Here is a 19,803-nt window from a genome sequence, read left to right as displayed (position 1 = left end):
TAACCCACAGTCCGTCTCTCCTTCACTGGACTACAAACTGCTGGAGGGCAGAGGTCATGTCTTATTATCTGACACAAGTATTTAGTGAATATTAAAAAACCGAATGAATCAGAGTGGATTCAAGTGGAACAGAGAGAAAGGGAGGGAACTGGATAAAGTCACTGGCTGACCTGAGACTTCAAGTCCCGGGTGCCTTGTCTTTCCAGTCAATTCCACGAGGCTTCAGCCCACCTCTTCTGGCCACTACCATCAGGGAGTTATTTGAGAGCACCTGGAATGTCGAGCGTTTTTGCTTCCCGTCTGAAGGCCAAGCTTGCTGTTGGGGTTCAGGAGACATTAAGCGAAGCAGCTGCGGATACTGATAAACTACTCAGACTTACGTTCCATGTGAGAAGCTGCCTCCAACCTTCTCTCCATCTCCCCAAGTGGTCCAGAATGCCACAAGCACAGACTAGTCACAGAATTCTTCCTGAAAAATAAAAGCTGTGGAATATACTGCAGGCAGGGGAAAGAGCAAACATGAAGCTCTCTTATGAAATTGAGCAAATAATGATAGGATTTTCCAGCTCAAATTAGGTTAGAGCTGCTCAAAAGGTAAATGTCTTCAAAAATAGTAAAAACCACGGGAACAATATGTACTGAGTACTTACTGTGTGCCAAGCACTGTGCTAAGTTCTTGGAATGTATCTTCCTGGTTCATGCTTGCACAAGTCCAATGAGGTAGCCCCTGCTAGAGTCCCCATTTCCCAGATCAGGAAACTGAGGCTGAAGGAGGCTAATCCGTCTGTTCAAAATCCCACAGACAAAGGTGGAAGAGCTGGGGTAGGAACCCAGGCTGGTGTGAGAACCAGGTTTTAATCAGTATACTTGACGACAAGACATTTAAATTACATTTAAAATAAGAGCCGGCGGCGAGGTGGGCGGAGTTTAACTGTTGAGTGTGGATGTTCTCAGTAGAGTCTTGGGGGGTGTGGGATATACCCTCGTGCACGTCGGCGTCTATTTCCCAAGAAGTGTTGCTGGCTGAGTGGCCAAATGAGTCCTTGGAAATTTGTATTCATCCCTTCCGGTCATTCCCTTTCATTCTTGGGTTTCTGAGACCAGCACTCAGTGCCCCCACGAGCCCCACCCCATTTCTGCCCTGCCCTCGGTCCATTAGATTTCCAAGTTCGGCTGTAAGGCGTGGGGGGCCTCAGATGGAAATAGATGCCCCTGTGAGCCACAGTAAAGCTGTAGATGGAAACCTGGCCCATCAGGGAGGCTAAAGAGACCTGTAACTACATCACCGAGCTTGTGTTAAGATTTATTGGTCCGTGCTCACCACTTTTTACTTATTCCATTTTTATCCCTACCGACAGCCATCGGTTAGGGATCATGTGCAGCTGAGCCTGGCTGACTCAGTCCACTAATGGCAGAAGGGAGAGGACAGTGGGACCTGCTACAGTGAGCCATCATTCCAGCCACTTAGGGAGATTGTTTTTTTAGGGCTTTACACGGCCATTTCTGTTCACCCTCTAATGAATGCTTTCTGTCCATAAATGAAGCAGAGATAGAAGAAGAGGTGAATAAGTGCTAACGTAAATTGCAGTGGGTCAGCCACAAATACAGGCTTTCAAAAAATAGGGTTTTTTTTTTTAAGTCTAGGTTAAGGTGCTTGCTGATTTCTAAAGCACTTCCTGGGTTTGATTAGTGGGCCGGATGCATCAAAAATTGCTATTTCAAATCTTTACTTTGTAATCCATGTATCAGAGTAGATGATCTCCTTCCCCCCCCAAAAAAAGATAAAGATCAGACTATAACGTGTGCTTTTCACCGTTATATGTCTCTTACTGAGTCTTGCAGTCATGCGCTAGGTAATAGATATTGACATTGAACTAGGCAGACTCTGAAAAGCTCTGGTTGACCTTTGCTTTGAGTTTTTGGGCACATGAGTTTCTTCTTAGGTCTGATTCGTTTCTACAAGGAAAGATGGACAAATGGTGGGAGAAATACTTTTATTGAACACGTCGTATCTGTGTAACAGCTGCATGTGTCGTATCAGACCTTGTTCGTTGCCCTGAATCCCATCCATTGCGTGGGCAGGCTGATCACCTTCCCATATGTTTGCCATGTTGCATTGCAGCTCGGCTTTGGATCATTCCTTGGAATCATCGGATCAAACCTTGTTGAGAACAAACGGCAGATGGTAAGTTTTCATAGCTATGGAATCGTACTCTTCATTTGGAAAAGCTCAATATTCATATGGGTAACTAACATGCTTCTTAAGGTTTCCCAGGTCGGGCCACAGAAGAAAATGCCCCTTTGCCTTTTCCCCCTCAGCCACCAAGGAACTTACTCTAAAGTGACCCTGTGGTATGGGACTTGTTCCTGTCTTGCCCGACACTCCCTCAGTGCCCTGGTTAGTCTCCTTAAGTGAAAGGGATAGAATATTCTGGATCTTGCCCTTTGCTTTCCTCCTCCCTCTCTGATGCATAAATTTGTGGGAAGTTTTTGCAGAGGATTCCTGCCTTTTAGGATATCACCCTCTAGGACACCTCAGTTAGAACAAATGGGCCCGCCGAAGACAAAACAGCGAGCCAACCGAACGTATTCCCATTACCCAGAGCTCGAAGTTAAGTGTGTTGTAAGGTTCGAAGGAAGAATGAGCAGATAACAGGAGGCAAAACTTAGAAAGTTCTATGTCCCAATGGGGGCCCACAAGGGCAAGCTGCTGGATTTCCTGGCACCGACCGAATTACAAGCATATTACAGTTTTAGACTCTTGTAAATCAGGATGCCTGGACAGTGGTCAGATGGTGCACTGATTAGGCTCCCGCAGCACAAGGTTCTGTGGCATCTAGACTTTGATAATGGGGTCTATTTAACGGCAAGTTTAATCAGATAACGTAATAGCTCCAGGGACAGAGAACTCCAACCCTCTGTTCTCCCCCAGCAATGTGGGGAATTCCCTCAGGGGAGCGCTCCGCATTCTCTTCTTCCATTTCACCTGGACTCCCCGCCTCTCCCGCCAGTCCTGTTTGCTCTCTGGGCTTACATTATTCAAAATAACGGGGGAGTTTTAATTGCAGGGCTGATCATCGCATAGCTAATAATGCCAATTTCACGACAGCGTTCATCCATTATTTACCAATTCTCTGTAGCGCTGTGAAGTGAGATTGATGGGCAGAGGCTTCTGAACAATCCTGAAGGAGAGAAATAGTTCCTCCCAGCCTGCTGAGAACGAGAACCTTAGGGTAGCCTTGACTTTGATTTGATTTTGCCCTGGAGAGCAGTTTAATGCCATGCTCTTTTCCCCTTTTCCCCCAACAAACACCTCGAGGAAGAAAAGGACTGATTCTCTGTCCTTCTGAGGATCGACCCTGGGCAGATGGTGGGTTCAGGTGACACCTATCCCCACCCCCCACCCCCCACCCCCCGGCCCTGGAAGCACCTTCCCCCACATCAGCTTGTGCTATCTCCCTCGTATCAGAAGACAGATTATTAGGGAAATTTGTTATCTAACATGATCAGAGTATAGGGCAGTCTGGTGCAAGCAGACCTTTTTCTTAAAAATTTTCGTAAGTACTACACAGAGTTGATCAGTTCCAGAGACTTCCATCCTTGGGAGATGTCTTCGATATTTAAATCTTAATAAGTTGAAAGTGCCTTCCTCAACCACGCAGAAGGCCAGGTGGGGTTGTGTGGGAACTCAGAATCATCGCCATCTCCATCGCTGCCCACAGTGAGGGGTTGAGAGGAACGCTGGCCCGGGAGTTGGTGGGCACCGGGCTCTTCTGTAGACTGGATGGGGACCCCGGGCGCACCACTTCCGCTCTTTGAGCCTCCAGCCCCACAGTAAATAAAACAGGGGTTTGGGCTACGCGATGTCAAAGGTGGAACATCATTCTGAGTCTGAGGAGGGAGGGACACACGGTCAAATTCCTCCACAGGGAGAGAATGTTCCTCTGCAGACAGTATGCTCACAGACTCACAGAGTGGATTTCTTAACTTGCCCCGAAAATGTAAAAAATGCCTTCAGCGGCCCCTAACCCAGCCTCCCCCGGCTCCCACTCATCCTGAGTGATTGAAAAAAAGCACCCCCGTGGGGCGACCGGCCATAGTTCGCCTTTGGCTGGCTTTCTCTTGGGGGTCCTATAGTATCCGGGAGCAGCAAGAGTGGAAGGCTAACAGACACCTGTGTTGTGTCGTCCCCCCCACCCCGCAGCTGGTGGCTTCTATCGTCTTTATCAGCTTCGGTGTGATTGCGGCCTTTTGTTGTGCCATCGTCGACGGGGTCTTCGCTGCCAGACACATTGTGAGTACTTTCAGCCCTGGGTCAGAGGAAGCGTGCCATAGAGCAAGACTTCACTGAGCGTGTGTGGAGTGTGTGTGCTAAGGGCTGGGCCGGGTCCAGAGGAGGGGGAAAATGGGATCCCTGTCTCAAGTCGCGGAGTGTCAAGCTGAGGACGCCGCTCAACCCCCAGTCATCTAGAGAACCGGGGCGAAGCTGGGGGTATGAACTCTAAGTGCCACAGCCATTTCTCTTGGACTCCAGTAGCCAGGACAGGCTTCCCTGAATCGCCTTTGACATGAAAGTGTGATTTGGAAAGGCAGAGGCAAGGGCACTGGGGCCGGGGAACGGCTTGGAAGGGAGGCTGGGGGCGAAGAGGTAGGGAGAAGCGGGAAGACAAATGAGTTCTGAGAGCCTTGGAGGTTTCAGTAGCAGCAGGAGCAGACCCTGAGCACAGAGTCACCTGTTCACAGATTGCTGAACCTTGCTGTCCCTATAACAGGGGTTGGTGTTTAGTGATGTGACTGGGGTCCAGAGAAAACCCTAGGGCTAGAAGCTTCCACTCAGAGCCCAGTCCTGGAGTTGAGGGGCCAAATCCTCAAAGCTGTGCCTTGAGAAAGGCCATTTGACTCCTAAAACCCAAACTTGGGCTCTTCTCTGAGGAAGCCTGGGGTTCAGGGCATTCCCATGTGGCTCTCCACAGGAGCCCTTGCCCCTCTTTTCGTACTTGCCATTCCACGCTATTCCAGACTATTCTGCCAGGGCTGACTTCTCCATTAGGCACAGTGGGCACAGTGCTTGTGACCCATGGCACTTCCAGGGTTTCATAAAAATATTATCATTTCTTTTCAAATCAGTAGAAAAAGGATGAGTTTTTAGGTGAAGGAGAAGTTTTCACATATAAATATACTTGTCTTTATACCAAAGCAGTCATTAGATATAATTAAAATAAAGAGAATATAATTTTCACTATCTTTTAATGGAGAGAGGGGCCCACTAAAGCAAAAGTGCCTACGTCCCAGGGCAGTCATAGCATAGCCCTGATCGCTCACAAACCAAAATCAAACGCAAGCCACGGCAACTTACTGGGTCCCCACGACAGACACAGATACTCCTGTTCAGAAAATGAAAACATCTCGTGAGCTAGTTGGAAATGTTTTGTTTTCTGAAACAGCCAATTTAGAGCAAACCTGTATTACCCGAAGCTTCTCTGGATTAATGATATTGGCAAATAGTGCCGGTCGTCCTGAGGCAGTGGCCTGAGTATGGTTGGATCTGGGGAAGGGTGATCTGTGATGTTGTTGTTTCAATTCCAACTTGCTCTTGGACCCTCTTCTCAGGCGTAAGAGTCAGTCCGTCGTTGGCCAAGATTAGAGGAACTCATGCGGTCAGTGCTGCCCCACAAAGAGTTTCTGAACTGGTGACTCAGGAGGTCATTTCTGGGCAGGGGGCAGAGTCAGGGGTGGGAGAGAGAGGCTCTTGGCCCAACTTTCTTTTCGGGGTCAAGAATTTAAATGTAGGCCCTGATATCAGACCCAATCCTTCTGATCTTAGCTGAGGGCAGCCATCTTCTTCATCTTTTTCTTCTTAGAAAGAAAAATGACACATGGGGAACTTGTGACATCCACAAGCCTACCACCTTCACGTAACAAGTCTTAGCATTTCTGCATCTTACCCTCTGAGTACACGCCTATTTGTGTAGTAGTGAGGTTACAGCCCAATCCCAGCGTGGGTGCTATGTTGCATTCAACAGGAGCCATTTTCATAACAATAATGCCTTGTTTTTGTGGAGCGCATTTAGCTTTTCGGAGTGCCTTCCCATCTATTATCTCACTTGAGACCCACAGCAATCCTGTGAGATATGTAGGGCAGACATTATTATCCCCATTTGACAAGGAGTCAAAGACTCGGAGGCAGTCTCCATGGTAACAGAGGCCTAGTGGCCAAGAAGCCTGCAGTAGATTTTGACGGCATCATGTGCTAAAATGGCTTCCTCCTTTTCCCTCCTCCTCCCACTCCTGATGTGTATTTTTTTTTAAACAGCTTTATTGGGTCGCCTGGGTGGCTCAGGCGGTTAAGCATCTGCCTTCAGCTCAGGTCATGATCCCAGGGTCCTGGGATCGAGCCCCACTCAGCGGAGAGTCTGCTTCTCCTTCTCCCTCTGCCTGCTGCTCTTCCTGCTTGTGCTATCTCCCTGTCAAATAAATAAAATCTTTAAGAAAAAAACCAAATAAACAGCTTTATTGGGATATAGTTCACATCCCATATAATTTGCCCGTTTAAAGTGCACAATTCAACAGGTTTCAGTATCTTCATTGTTACAAGCAAACCATCACCACATCAATTTTAGAAGGTTTTCCACACCCCATAGTCTGGGCTCTCACCTCCCTATGCCCCATTCCCCTCAGCCCTAGGCAACCACTAGGCTACTGTTTCTTCTCTATAGATTCCCCTACATTAATTAGCCTTTCATATTAATGGAATCCTATATATTATGGTCTTTTGCGACCTGACTTCTTTTCACGGAGTGTGATATTCTCAGGGCTCATCGCACTGTGCCATGTGCTTCATTTCTTTTTATGGCCGGGTAATATTCTACTGTATGGATATACCGCACTTGGTTTGTCCATTCACTGGTGGACATTTAGGTTGTTTCTGACTTGTGGCTTTTACCAATAATGCTACTGTAAGCATTCAGGTACTGTGTGGTCTCATGTTTTCATTTTCCTTGGGTATATGCCTGGGAGTGGAATTGCTGGGTCATAGGGTAACTATGTTTACCCTTTTGAGGACCTACCAGACAGTTTTCCAAAATAGCCGCACCATTTTGCATTCCTGCCAGAAACGTAAGTACGAGAGTTCCAATTTCTGCTCATCCTTGCCAACTCTTACTATCTGACTGTTTAATTCTAGCCATCCTGGTGGAAAGGACGTGGTACCTCATAGTGGTTTTGACTTGCATTTCCTTGATCCTCCTCATGTTTTTTTGATCACTGGCCTCTATCAGAGGCAATGGGGAAAATTGCAGTTATATTTACTGAAAATTTCCTCTAATGACCGCCTACCTGTCTCTGACTCCAGGCCCTCAGTACTTCCTAGAGTTAGTGGCCTGCAATAGGGCTTTAGACTTAGAGATTTGGGGTAAGGCTGGATGAACCTTCCTGCTTATGCTGTATCTGTCCTGTGATATCTGCCAGTCCTCACGGACACCCAGGGAGTTTTGAGGAAGAAGGCTTTGATTGACAGATGGCGATACCTATTGGCCAGTTCAATGAAAGGCACTTTTGGACCCTAGCACCGCTTGGGTGAGCTAAAGCCAGCCTTTTCTTTTTCTTTTTCTTTTTTTTAATAAATAATGTATTTTTTTAAAGATTTTATTTTAAAGTAATCTCTATATCCAACATAGGGCTCGAACTTACAACCCGAGTTCAAGAGTTGCATGCTCTAGCTGCTGTGATGGCCAAGGCGCCCCTAAGCCGGCTTTCCCAGTTGTTGGAGTCCTTCAGCACCATCTTGCCCTGTTCTTTGGCTTGGGGGGGGCATGTGCATTTCCTCTCAAGACCTACCCTTCTTACACACCCCTCTAAATGTGTCTTGTTCCTTCTCTCTCTCGTCTCCTATTTTCCTTCCCTTCCCCTCCCGATAACATGGCCATTAGCCAGCTGGGAAAGTTACTTTACCTTCTTGTGTCACAGTAAACCTCCCTTTCAGACTTCGTCTGAGTGCCATACGAAACGATGGGTGGGAACCGCCCTGAGGGGGCCTGGCACAGAGTAGCCACTCACTATTGCTCATGAAGCAATTTTCATTTCCGTCTCTTCACTCCGGGATTGGTAGCCCTTCAGATTAAAACGGTTGCTGAGCCTGAGCTGAGTGACTTTTTCCTACCTCCCGATGGGGGTTTCAGTGCGGCATGTGGGCAACCATCACGTGCGAATGTGTCTGTCTTCATTTAGTTGGTGGCTGAACACTTTCTGCAGAACCGGAAGGTCAGGAGGGCTGTGACCAGCACATCAAGCCTCCCCTTCCCCAAGATAATAGGGGCCTCTGCTATTTCCCAAGCACAGAAGATAAACCTTGCTGTGTACGAGCACGAGAACCTTCATTCCTTTCCAGCCTGACTCCAGCCTAAGCCAACGTTGGACAGACAGGAGGTTTCACGTAGAAGCCGCTGATGGAAAGTCCTGGGTCCTCGGTGGGGCTGCAGGCTGGGAGGCTGGGAGGCTGGAGGCCCTGGGGTACCAGGAACAGGAGATGGCAAATCATGTGTGGGGAAAAGCAACCACCAGGGTTATTGAAATTGGTGAGAAAAGTGGGGGCAGGAGGGAGGGTGCTTTGGCCAAACTCTGCGGGTTTGCAGAAACGGCTTGTCCTATCCTAGCCTGCTTTTGGCCAAAGCCCCCTACCCCTTGGGGGATGTTTAGCATCACCCCAAAAGTGAACAGCATCCCCTGCCTGCAAGTTCCCAGGCAGCGCTGGATCGTGTCTGTCTGATCTACCCCAACCCCCATGCCGGAGAGCTCCCTCACCAGGAAGCTGGCCAAGCCAGGAGGGTAAGTCAACTGTCCTTGAGCCCCATGTCAGTCTTCTGGGCTTTCGCCGTATTTTCAGAGGTCACGGTCTTCATCTAATCTGTGTAGTTGAGTGAAAATGGCTCATAGTTCAGCTGAGTTAGAATCTACAGCAGTCTCAGCAGCTGCTCAGGCCCCTGGGGCTTGCTTCCTGAGCTCAGGTGATAATGAGACCTCATCTTGGGAGCCGGGCTCCCATCCTTTTGGGAATACCATGTTGCAAGAGTGCTGCATCTTGTTCCCTGGGGACTCTGGGCAGGAAGATGGAGACTAGAAATAAAAGAAAACCAGAGAGAAAATTTCAAGGAACTGATTTCTCAGTCAATTTCCTAACTTCTCATTAACCAAGTGGCCCGGTGGAAAGCAGTTACGAGAACATTTGTCTCTAATCCTCAGATTCTTGGGCTCCATAGATGAGCCGCTCTCAGAAACTAACCCGACCCGCTGCCTGCTCGTGTGCGTGTGTGCGTGCATGCGTGTGTGCGCATTTTCAGATGTTTTATTACCAGTCAGAGCACTTGCTGCTTTGTTTTCCAAAACCCAAACTCTTTGGTTTGCTGTTTCCCTTTCCAGGATCTGAAACCACTCTACGCTAACCGGTGCCACTATGTCCCCAAGACATCCCAGAAGGAGGCTGAGGAGGTGAGCCCGAATGAGGCTGCGTGCCTTACCTTTTGGGAGGGTCTTCTGTTCTGCCGGAAACCCCCTTTCTTTTACTCCTTTTCACAGGCCTAAGGCTTGCCACTAGGTGTCTGTAGTTGATTTGCTCAGTGGGTCAGAGCACAAGTGCTAATGAGGCCATGGTCATAGGTTGGAGCCTCCTGAGACCTAATCAGATTTACTTTGCTCTGTGGCCACAGGCTGCCCCTGTGACCCCAGCAGGCAGCTTCTCAGTGTGTGGCTTCCATCCCAAGAGGGACAGCTGAGCTCAGGCCCCAAGGCAGGCCCCCCCACCCCGCCCCCGGCTATGCAGATGATGGTTTTGTTGCTTGGATTAGGTGACCAGCTAGAAGAAAAGCAGGAGCCACACCAGAGCCCGGGGTCTGGACTAGGGAAGCAGAGCCTGAGTCCCACACACAAGACAAGTCAGGAAGCCAAATGAGGGCCATCGAGAAGTCTGGGTCACTTTGCATGGCAACTTCTCCCTTCTTCCATGCCTCACGCAGAACCAGAGGCAGTGGGCAGTGAGGGGAAGCACAGCTCCGGGTCATTTTCAGAAAGTGACCCAACCCACTGCCTGCTCAGAGAACACATAATAATTGCCCCCCAACCCAGAGAGCCCTTAAACATGAAACTGCCATTCGACATGAAGTACTGTCTGAGTGGTGCCCAAGGAATGGTGCCCTCCTCCCAAGGCACCAGGGCAAATACATCTATTATGTCCCTGCCTTTCACCTGCTCCCCACCACACCCTTCCCCCCATTGCAAATTCACCATTTTTTCTAACTATCCTCGGGTTCGAAGGGAGGAGTAGAAAGGCGTGTGTGCTGACAGCTTATCAAAAAGGCAGTGAACATTTACATGAAGGACCAGATATATATATATATATATATATTAAAAAAGTGTCTGCTTACAAGCACTTCATTGCATCCATATGGGGAAGGGAGTCTGGAAAAGTTCTTGAAAGATGGTAAATGGAAAAACTGATCTTTTAAATTGTTTGCAAACTCGAGATGTGTAAAAATGTCATTGATGTTCTCTCGATTTCATACTGATCATTTTCTTATGTTAACTTGGTGACTGTGAAAATATTAATAATGACTTCCATAGGTTTGCTTGTAACCCTGCTCCCCCTAATCCTATTTTTCCTATATAAGGTCATAAGTTCCTCAACCAAAAATTCTCCTTCCGCGAGGGTTATGAGGAACCTTACCCAGGCAGCTAGAGAGGTACTATTGTACTTCAGCCTGCATGTGCTCCCCTTCTCCCCGCCCCCATCCCCTGGCTCCCCTTCCCCACCTGTCCTGTTTCCTACTGTCATTTGTTCTTCCATCTGTCCTTCCATCCATCCTTCCTTCTTCTGCATCTCTGACCTTAGGGATGGGGCACTGAGGGCTGTGGCCCGGGTTGGAATCGACCCTGGCCCCTCGGTGGCTTGTCTCAGGCACAAGTTCAGACAGCCCAGGGCCCAGCCCCATCCCTCTCCCAAGCGGGGGTGTTCATCTGACAGCTGTCCATACCGTCCTTGCCGTCTCCATCAGTCACTAACTCATATTTCCAGTCCTGGAGGGTCATGTCCTCATCCCCGCCAGCCTGCCCCCTCACTGTTGTGTGTGCCCTCAGGTGAACTGCCCTCACCTCAGCCGAGGATTCTGCACGCCTCGTATCCGGGGCAACACCTGCTTCTGCTGCGACCTCTACAACTGTGGCAAGTACGTGCTGAGCTGCCAGGCTCTGGGAATGACAGCCTGACCCCAGTGGGGACTACAAGGGGCAGGGTGGCGGGGGGGGGCGGGGAGGACAGAGTGCAAGGGCACGCCGCTGTCCAGATCAGAGAAATGCAAGATGTTGGTCTGTCAACAGATTTCGGCTAATAAGCATTACTTGCCTCCCCAGTGCGAGGCGCCGTGCAAAGTGCTTTGGAATATTTGATCTCATTTAGTCCTCATCTCTGATGCATGTAGGATGATCACCTCCATTTTACAGATGTGGAGAGTGAGGAGTGAGACTCAGAGGAAGCAGACACCTAGCCCAAGGTCACACAGAACTCGAAATGGTAGAGATGGGGTTCAAACCCAGTTCTGTCTTAAGTCCAAGTTCAACAGCCCGCAACAAATAGTTAATGAGCCCCTTCTCTGGGGCTGGCCTTGTTCTAGACCCTGCTGATTCAGTAGCAAACAGAATAAAAGTCCTTACCCTGATGAAGCTGATATTTTACTAGGGAAGACAGCCGATAGCGCGTGAATATATAATATGTCAAGGATTGATCAGGGGTCTGAGAAAAAAAATGAGCCAGGGGTGGTAGATAGATAGTGACAAGGTGAGGAACCTGTGTGCTATGTGAGACAGAGTAGCCAGGGAAGGTCTCTTTGAGAAAGGGACATTTGTGCAGAGAACTGAACGAAGGCAGAGGGCAACCCAAGTAGATACCTGAGGAAAGAGTATGTCAAACAGCAGGAACAGCAAGTGCAAAGGCCCTGTGGCAGGAGCAGACTCGGTACTAGTCCTGTCACAACCACCCTGGCTCTCTGCCCTCTAATTGCAAAAACATCACTTATTCTTTCTTTCAAAACATATTTAGGGGGTAGGAATACAGAGTCTACCGCTGAGGAGCTCACAGACTAGTGGGGATGTGTGGACGACTGATTACATATGCCAGAGTGTGATAAGTAGAGTGGGGATTAGTGGGCACATTGGGGACCCTGGTTACCCAAATGACTGAACTCAGAGTTGCTGGGGGACAGTGTCAAGGAGGAGGTGATGTGGGCGCTGAAGTTTAAAGGATGAGTAGGGAGTTAGGAAACAAACCAAAACGGGGTAGAAGTGGAGAGGGTATTCCCAGCAGTTGTGAGGTGGGGCCTGTTTGACAGGGGGTAGGAAGCGACCACAGAGAGCTCACAGGCCATGGGAATGACTTTGGACTTGACCCTGTAAGCAATTTGGACTCAACGACAGACCCCATAAGCCACCGAATGCTAGAGTGTGGAATATGGGGCTCTGAGGGCCTGGAGAGGGAAGAGAGGAAGGGATTTCGCAGAGGGGGCCTGGCTGGAGCTAGATCCAGAAGGATCAGATAGATGCAGCCCCCTCCTCACTCCCACTCCCTCCTCTCGGTATTGGGGGGGCCCGTCACTCTGGTTTGAGAATCAAAACCTGGCGGACTAGAGGCAGGGAGGAGACATGCGGGACTCACACAAGCCCTTTACCTCTTTCCCTTGTACCAGCCTCATTTCGTTAAAAGGTTTGGCGGGCAGAGGAAGAGAAACTTAAAGACTCAAATGAGGTTTGGGGATTATCTGGGAGGTTCAATTATTCATGTTGTAATAATAACTAACACTTGTAAAGGACTTCCCTCCTTCGCAGTGGTGATGGAGAGGCTGGCTATAATTGTACTTCCTGAGCTCATCCTTCCAAAAATGATCAAAGGAATGTAAAATAGGTCCCACGGGAATTGGGGTTATTTTGCTATCTTTCCTTTTCCTCCCCTTGCCTCCCTTTCCCTACTGCTGTCCTTCTCTCCCCTTCTTCCCTCTCTCTCACTGTCTCCCTGCTCTAACCCCTCCTCTGGTCCGCTCCCCCCTCTTTTCCCACTTCCTGGCTGGGGGGGGGGGGATGGGGCGGGGCGGGGTTTGGGAGCTGGCCAGCACCACAGGCCTGAGATGGAAAAGAGGAGAGGCCAGCCCGGGGAGGGCTGCAAAGTGATTCCTTGCGCACACACCTTTCTCTTTGCAATTAGATGTGTTGCTGGAAAAGGTTGGCACAAACTAAACCCTACTTTTAATTACATTTAACTGAGTCCTTAGGTGAAATTTTTTTCTGAAAGTGGAGCCCCAGTATATCTTCCTGTCAATCTGAACTTGATAATAACTGACTTTCTTACTTTCTTAGAGCAACGTAGGCCAGGATGGTCTTTAAATTCTCTAAAGGAATTTTATGAGGAGCAGTGCTAAACTCTGGGCTCTCTAGAGGCAGGGAACATGACTTCATCTTATCTATATCCCCAGGCCTCAGCTCAGGACCAGGCATGAGTAAAGACCTAATGAAACAGGAGTGACATTTTTGGGAAAGTACCAAAAAGAAGAACACCTTCCTCACTAGTAAGATAACATATTGGCCTAGGCAACTAAGAGGGGTCACAGGGATATTGTCCCTAAAGATCTTCAAGCCTGGAAATGGTTTTCACCTACCTGATGCCCGGAGACCAACCCCAGGCATCAGTCAAGGCCCTGTTGGCAGTGCTAAGTTTCCAAAGGCAAAGCCACTAGGAAAAGACTTCCTGAACTTTCCATCGGGAAACAGTCTCAATGGGGTCATAAACTAGGGCCACGAGATTTGAAGAGGCAACGATCCTACAATAGAGGGGAAAGTTTTTCCTTGTCCATAGGCTTTTTCCAGTCAGTGCCAAAGAGACCTGAACTCCAGGCCTAAATATAGCTAACAACAAGCATTCTGAGAGATGTGGGGACTTTAATTTTGCCGAGTGTGTATTTGTTTTCCTCACACGAAACCTATTTTTAATCAATTGCCAGCTCCTCCAGTCCATTTCCTGGAAAGGAGGCCAAGAAAGAAAAAAAAAAAAGTGGGAACAAAAACATCAGGCAGTCATTTGTATAGTGCTATGGAAACAGAGTTTCTACTGTCCCCTCAAACCCACAGACCTTCTCTGACGTCAAGGCAGTGAGGTTTTAATACCAAACATAGATTATTCCATTTAGCCTTGTGCAGGAAGGTGGCTTTCTCTAGGACGCAGCTCCTCAAAGCCCTTCGCTCAGCTTTGGAGAGGTCAGGTCAATATCACTGATTGCCAATGCATCACCTAAAGGAAATGGAGGGATATGGGGTAGTCTGTCAGCTGTCTCCACTGGTAATAAAACAGAAAGAGACAGCTTACTTTCATTCATTCCTCCCTTCAACAAACTTTTACAGAGCTCCTAAAATATGTGCCAGGGACTGTTCGAGAAGAATAGGTATGGAGAAAGCATAATTTTACCCTTATGGAACTCAGTTTACCAGTGGGGGTTGTGGGGAGGGCAGCTTAGTCCCGCGTGCAGATTTCCAGGGTTCCAGGTCCCTATGGAAGGGCAGAAGGATGTCCTGCTGCCTTATCCAAGGTCTGTTGCCTCCTCCTTTGTTAAATGATGACTGAAACACAGAGAGGTTATCTGTTTCTCCACGGGCACCCAGCAAGTTGAGAGCAAGAGGGTGAAAGCCTATATTGGGCAATCAAGCTCATGATCAATGCCGCAATCAGTCTTTGAACTCAGTTACTCATTCACCAGGAGTTTATTGATGACTTAGAATGTTTCTACCACTGGGCTAGGCAGTGAGGGAAACACAACAGAAGTGTAAGAGAAGACCGTCACCCTCGAGAGGTTACAATTTAGGTGGAGACATTATGTCCAACTTGAATGTAACCTCCGCACCCAACCTAGCTCTTGGCACTGAGTGGGCCCTCAATAACCATTGGATTCAATGACTAACTGAATTACTGACATTTGCGAAGTGCCAGACTGAGAGGAATGTGCTGTCTGAGGCTGTGGGAGTCCAGGGAAAAAAGCCAATGAATAGGGCACTGGAATCCTTGTAGAAGACACTAGAGAGATGGTACGGAAGCTTCGAGTAGTGGGAGAGGTTAGGACAGGCAGAGAACAGAAGGCAGCACCCTCCATGCAGGGACAGAAATCTGAGCATAGGTTTGGAGTAAGTAGCCAGCATGGCCAGGCTGGGGCTCCTGGGGGCTCCAGGCTAGCTGGAGTGTAGACTCCCTTCTAGAGTCAGATTATGGCAGCCTGAGGAATTGGGACTCTTTATCAGGAAGGTAATGAATGGAGAGCCACGGAGGATTTTGATTAAATGAATGATTTAGTTTTCAAAATGTTCAAAGAAGCTTAATCGGGCAGTGGTAGGGTCTCGTGAGAGGGCCTTACAGTCTAGAGACTGAACCAAGTGGAATCCGGAATCTCACAGAGAAACAAACCATATTCATTTGCTAAACCCTGAACCAGATCTAAGCATTAATGTTCTTTCGCTTCATGGTTAAGTAAAAAATACTTCAGTAGCTGCTGAACCTGCTCAAATTGGAACCAAACATATAGTATCTAAAATTATTAAATATTTTTAAACAAACCACTAACCTATCACAGTGGTGTGGTCTGCACCTTTCAAGTGTCAATGCTTCTAAGAACAAGAGTCTAAGGTTCATTGCCAGAGGCTGGCTCTTAGAAGGGGGGAAGAAAAGCATAGCTACATATTTTGCCGGGGGCTCTTATTAGGTGCTGGAGTGGTGCTTTCGTGCATTCTCTCATTAAATCCCCGAAGCTCAGAGAAGTTAAGAAAGTTGCTGAGGGTCAGACAATAAGCGACAAGAGCTGGGATCCAAACGTGGTCCAACTCTTGAGTCTTCTGTGCAGTACTGCCTGTCTGTGTGTACTCCTGGCCTGCTCTTCGTGTGTTGGGAAGTAGACAAAGATAACCTGGGGGAAGTCAGAAGCTGAGTGTTCAGCCTCTCCTGTGCCCCGACAACCCCACACTCACCCTTACCCACCGGCCTGCCTTTCGGCAGTCCTCTCTGTGCCTCTTTGTGGCAGTAAGCTATCTTTCTTTTCACTGCATAAATCTATTAATAAGTGATACTCTTGAGAGTAATGCCTTAAAATCCCAATAAACACGGGATATGTTCATATTTTATATCAGAAGCAAGAATTTTTCAAGAAGATAATGAAATAGGTCTTCTTTTCAATGTTATGGCTTGTGGTTTTGTATTAGGTTCAATGAAAAAGAAAAGATACGTGCAAGTAATATCCAAAAAACGTAGCATGAAATATAAATCTGATTTGCTTGATTGTAATTCATAATGATAGAGTAACAGAATTCCACAGTGTTCTATGTCAGTGGTGCTCAGTTTTGATTTCGAGAGGCAGCAAAATGTCATGGTTAAGTACAAACTCCTGGCCAGAGTGTCCAAGTTCAAATCTCGCCTCTACCTCTTCTACCTCTACCTTCTGTCTCTGCCTTGATTTTTCTCATCTGTATGTAACAGGGAGAAAAATAGCCCCTACCATATAGGGTTACTATAGAGATTGACTGAGTTAGTGTTTGCAGACTGCTTAGAGTAGAACCAGGTAATAGTAAGGACTATAGCACTTTTTGCTATTATAATTGCATTATTTTTCAGAATTGTAGATTTGATCGACATCTCTGATGATAGCTAGATATATGTATTCTTATTTGATACTCTCAAGAGCAAAATATTCTACCTGCCACGAGTAATAATTACTTTGGAGTTACTATGTTCATGGATGTACCCAGGGAGTTATGGGTCTTTAAGCTTTAGGCAATAAGATTTCTGTGTATCTCTTCCTACTTATGAGTGGGCTCCAGCTCTGCCCTTGAACATACTGAAATCCAGTTCAAATTCTGATGAATGAAGACACCTTTAAAATCTTACTCTAGAAGCTTACTATTTAAAACAGTGGGTTTCAGGGCACCTGGCAGGCTCTTGTTCGGGGAAGTGTGTGACTCTTGTTCTCTGGGTTGAGAGTTGGAACCCACGTAGGGGGCAGAGTTTCCTTTAAAAATAAAAAAAAAAATCAAAACCAAATAAAACAGTGGGTTTCAAACATCAGTGAGCTTGTTAACACAGATCCCTGAGCCTCACCCTAAGACATTCTGCCCAATTCTATGGGACTGGAGCCAGGCCTGGGAATCTGCATGTTTAAGCATCTCTTTCTCCAAGACATATGTGTGCACAGACACACAAATCATGCACTGACACACACAGGCAGGTGCACACGCGTGCGCGCGCGCGCACACACACACACACACACACACACACACAAACGCAGATGGTTCTGATGCAGTCTGTCCCGTAACCGCGCAGATGGCAAGTCCTCAGAAAAAACACTGAAAACACTGATAGTAAAGAATCCTAAGATAAAATAAAATCATTTGTGATGCTGAAAAGTCTTTTCTGGCATGAACAATCCCTCCCTTTGGAGGTTAACCTTCAGTTTTTTTAAGAAGCACAATACTGGAGATTCGTTAACGATTCCCAGGCCAAGTTGTAAGCTAGTTTGCAACATCCAAGAAGACAGGAACTTTCAGTGAATCAGCTCAGCAAGTGTTTATGTAGCACCAGCTACATGTCAGGGATGTTACTGAACAAAACAAGCCGAGTCCCTGCCCTAGAGCTTCCATTCAGGTCCAAGAGATAGACAGGAACAAGTAAGTGCTAGATACTAGCAATCCAAGGAGGGTAAACCTGTCAGTCAGCTCGGGCTGGGCTGCCGTGGTAAATACCATAGACGGGGTGGCTTCGACAAGAGACATTCATTTGCTCAGAGTTCTGGAGGTTGCAAGTCTGAGATCAGGGTGCCCACATGGCGAGGCCTGGGGGAGTCTCTCTTCCTGGCTTGCAGACACCCACCTTCCCCATCCCCCATCAGGTCCTCACCTGGCCTTTCCTCGGTGGGTGCAGACGGAGATCTCTTCCTCTCTCTCTCTTTCTCTCTCTTCCACTTTCTATAAAGCCATCAATCCTATCGGATTAGGGCTCCACCCTTCTGACCTCATTTAACCTCAATGACTTCCTAAAAACCCCCGTCTGTGTCGGATTGCAATCATAGTGGGAGCTAGGGCTGCGACTTGCCAATGTTGGAAGGGGATACAATTCAGTTCACAGCAAGTCACGTGAGAGACGGTGGCCGGGCGGGGAGGGCCTGGGGGTGTCCTCGGACTGAGTGCCCAGGGAAGCCCTCTCCAGGGAGGTGAGATTCAGGTTTTGGGCAGCAGCATGTCTTCAGTTTTTTCCTGGGACGATGTTTTTGTGTTTGTTGCTGTTTTATTTTGAAAGAGGAAATGGGGAAAACTTTGATGCCTGAATTCCGATGCCAGCTTTCCTACTTATGGCTTGGGCAAGCCCCTAACCTCTCTGTGATTCAGTTTCTTCATCTGGAAAATGGGAATGGTGATAGGCCCCACCTCATAGACTAACGTAAGGATTTGCCATGCTAATAGAACTTTCTGCAATGATGGGAATGTAATCTGCTCTGCCAGCCTCCAGTGTGGCTCTTAGGAGTGTGGCTTTTGAGCACTTGAAATGCGGCTGGTGAGCCTGAGCACGGAATTTTTTGTTTTACTTCATTTTAATTAATTTAATTAAACGGTGCCATGAGCAGTAGCTACCATATTCAACAGCACAGATTTCATGAATTCACATATGTGAAACGCTTAGCACTGGGCCTGGCACAGACCGAGTGCCCACATATGCTATCTAAGACTGAGCACTGTAGCCCTTTTTGCTATTATAATTGTATTATTTTTCAAAATCATGGATCCGACCGACATCTAGGATGATAGATAGATATGCATACATAGTCTGTTAGTGATGGTGACAAGGGTTTCTCTGGTCAGTAGGAGGTTTTTTGTTTTTTGTTTTTTTCATTTATCTTTTGGATACACAGCAGTCACATTTTATCATAGCGCCTCGCTCCCCCAGCACATTCATGGCTGTGCTGTCCCTCACCAGAGCTCCCCACCTGCTCACCTGTCTTTTTGCTGAGCTGCTTGATAGCCAGAGCCCTGGGGGGGGGGGGGTTGTGTGGGGGAGAGAAAGAGAGAGAGAGAGAGAGAGAGAGAGAGAGACAGCCTGCTCCCCCGGGACTGACTGGTGTGTGCCTCTCCCCGTCCAGCCGCGTGGAGATCACCGGTGGGTACTACGAGTACATTGACGTCAGCAGCTGCCAAGACATCATTCACCTCTACCACCTGCTCTGGTCTGCCACCATCCTCAACATCGTCGGCCTGTTCCTGGGCATCATCACTGCCGCGGTCCTTGGAGGCTTTAAGGACATGGTAAGGAAGGAAGTGCCTTCCCATTCCAGAGGCCCTTGGTGGGAGCCAAGGTAGAAGCTAGGAGGCTGGAGGCGATGGGGAACTCATGTTTTGAAGGGAGGAATCAGAGGCAGTCGCTTTAAGAATATAGCCGCCTTCAAACAACTCAAGTTGAAGGAGCCAGGCAATGTCGTTAGCGTGCAAACATTTCTTGTTAACATGAGTTGCCCGAGTTCTTGAGGCACGTTCTGGGGGCGGGGTTGAGGAGCTGGTGGCCTCAATTCTCCCCGTTCATGCTGGTTATGTAAACATAGCCTTTCGTGCTCCCCCGCCCCGCCACACACAAATACACACTGTTAGCAGGAAACCTTTCTGGGTAGTTTTTCCCTTAACAGATTGGGGAGAGATGGAAGAAAAGAGGTGGTTTTTTTTTTAGCTCAGGTAAGAGTAATGCTAGTCTCCCCCTCCCCA

At 47.9% G+C, this 19,803-nt stretch overlaps 1 protein-coding gene across 2 annotated transcripts in view; it reads left to right on the top strand.

The window, feature by feature from the left end:
• Positions 1-19,803, top strand: part of TMEM255A (transmembrane protein 255A) — a 45,155-nt gene that overhangs the window by 14,195 nt on the left and 11,157 nt on the right. Inside the window, exons 3-8 of one of the 2 annotated variants that reach the window (XM_032882298.1) lie at positions 2,123-2,185; positions 4,205-4,294; positions 9,415-9,483; positions 10,659-10,730; positions 11,125-11,213; positions 19,191-19,353. In XM_032882298.1, the coding sequence (XP_032738189.1) occupies positions 2,123-2,185; positions 4,205-4,294; positions 9,415-9,483; positions 10,659-10,730; positions 11,125-11,213; positions 19,191-19,353 (546 nt within the window). The remainder of the gene's footprint in view (positions 1-2,122; positions 2,186-4,204; positions 4,295-9,414; positions 9,484-10,658; positions 10,731-11,124; positions 11,214-19,190; positions 19,354-19,803) is intronic. The other variant, XM_032882299.1, reaches the window with a different exon arrangement.

This window comes from Lontra canadensis, unplaced genomic scaffold (genome assembly GCF_010015895.1).
Source record: "Lontra canadensis isolate GAN:19392208 unplaced genomic scaffold, GSC_riverotter_1.0 scaffold81, whole genome shotgun sequence".
Classification (NCBI taxonomy): domain Eukaryota; kingdom Metazoa; phylum Chordata; class Mammalia; order Carnivora; family Mustelidae; genus Lontra; species Lontra canadensis.
The sequence above is the reverse complement of the archived record's forward strand: the minus strand, read 5'-3'. Positions and strand labels throughout refer to the sequence as shown.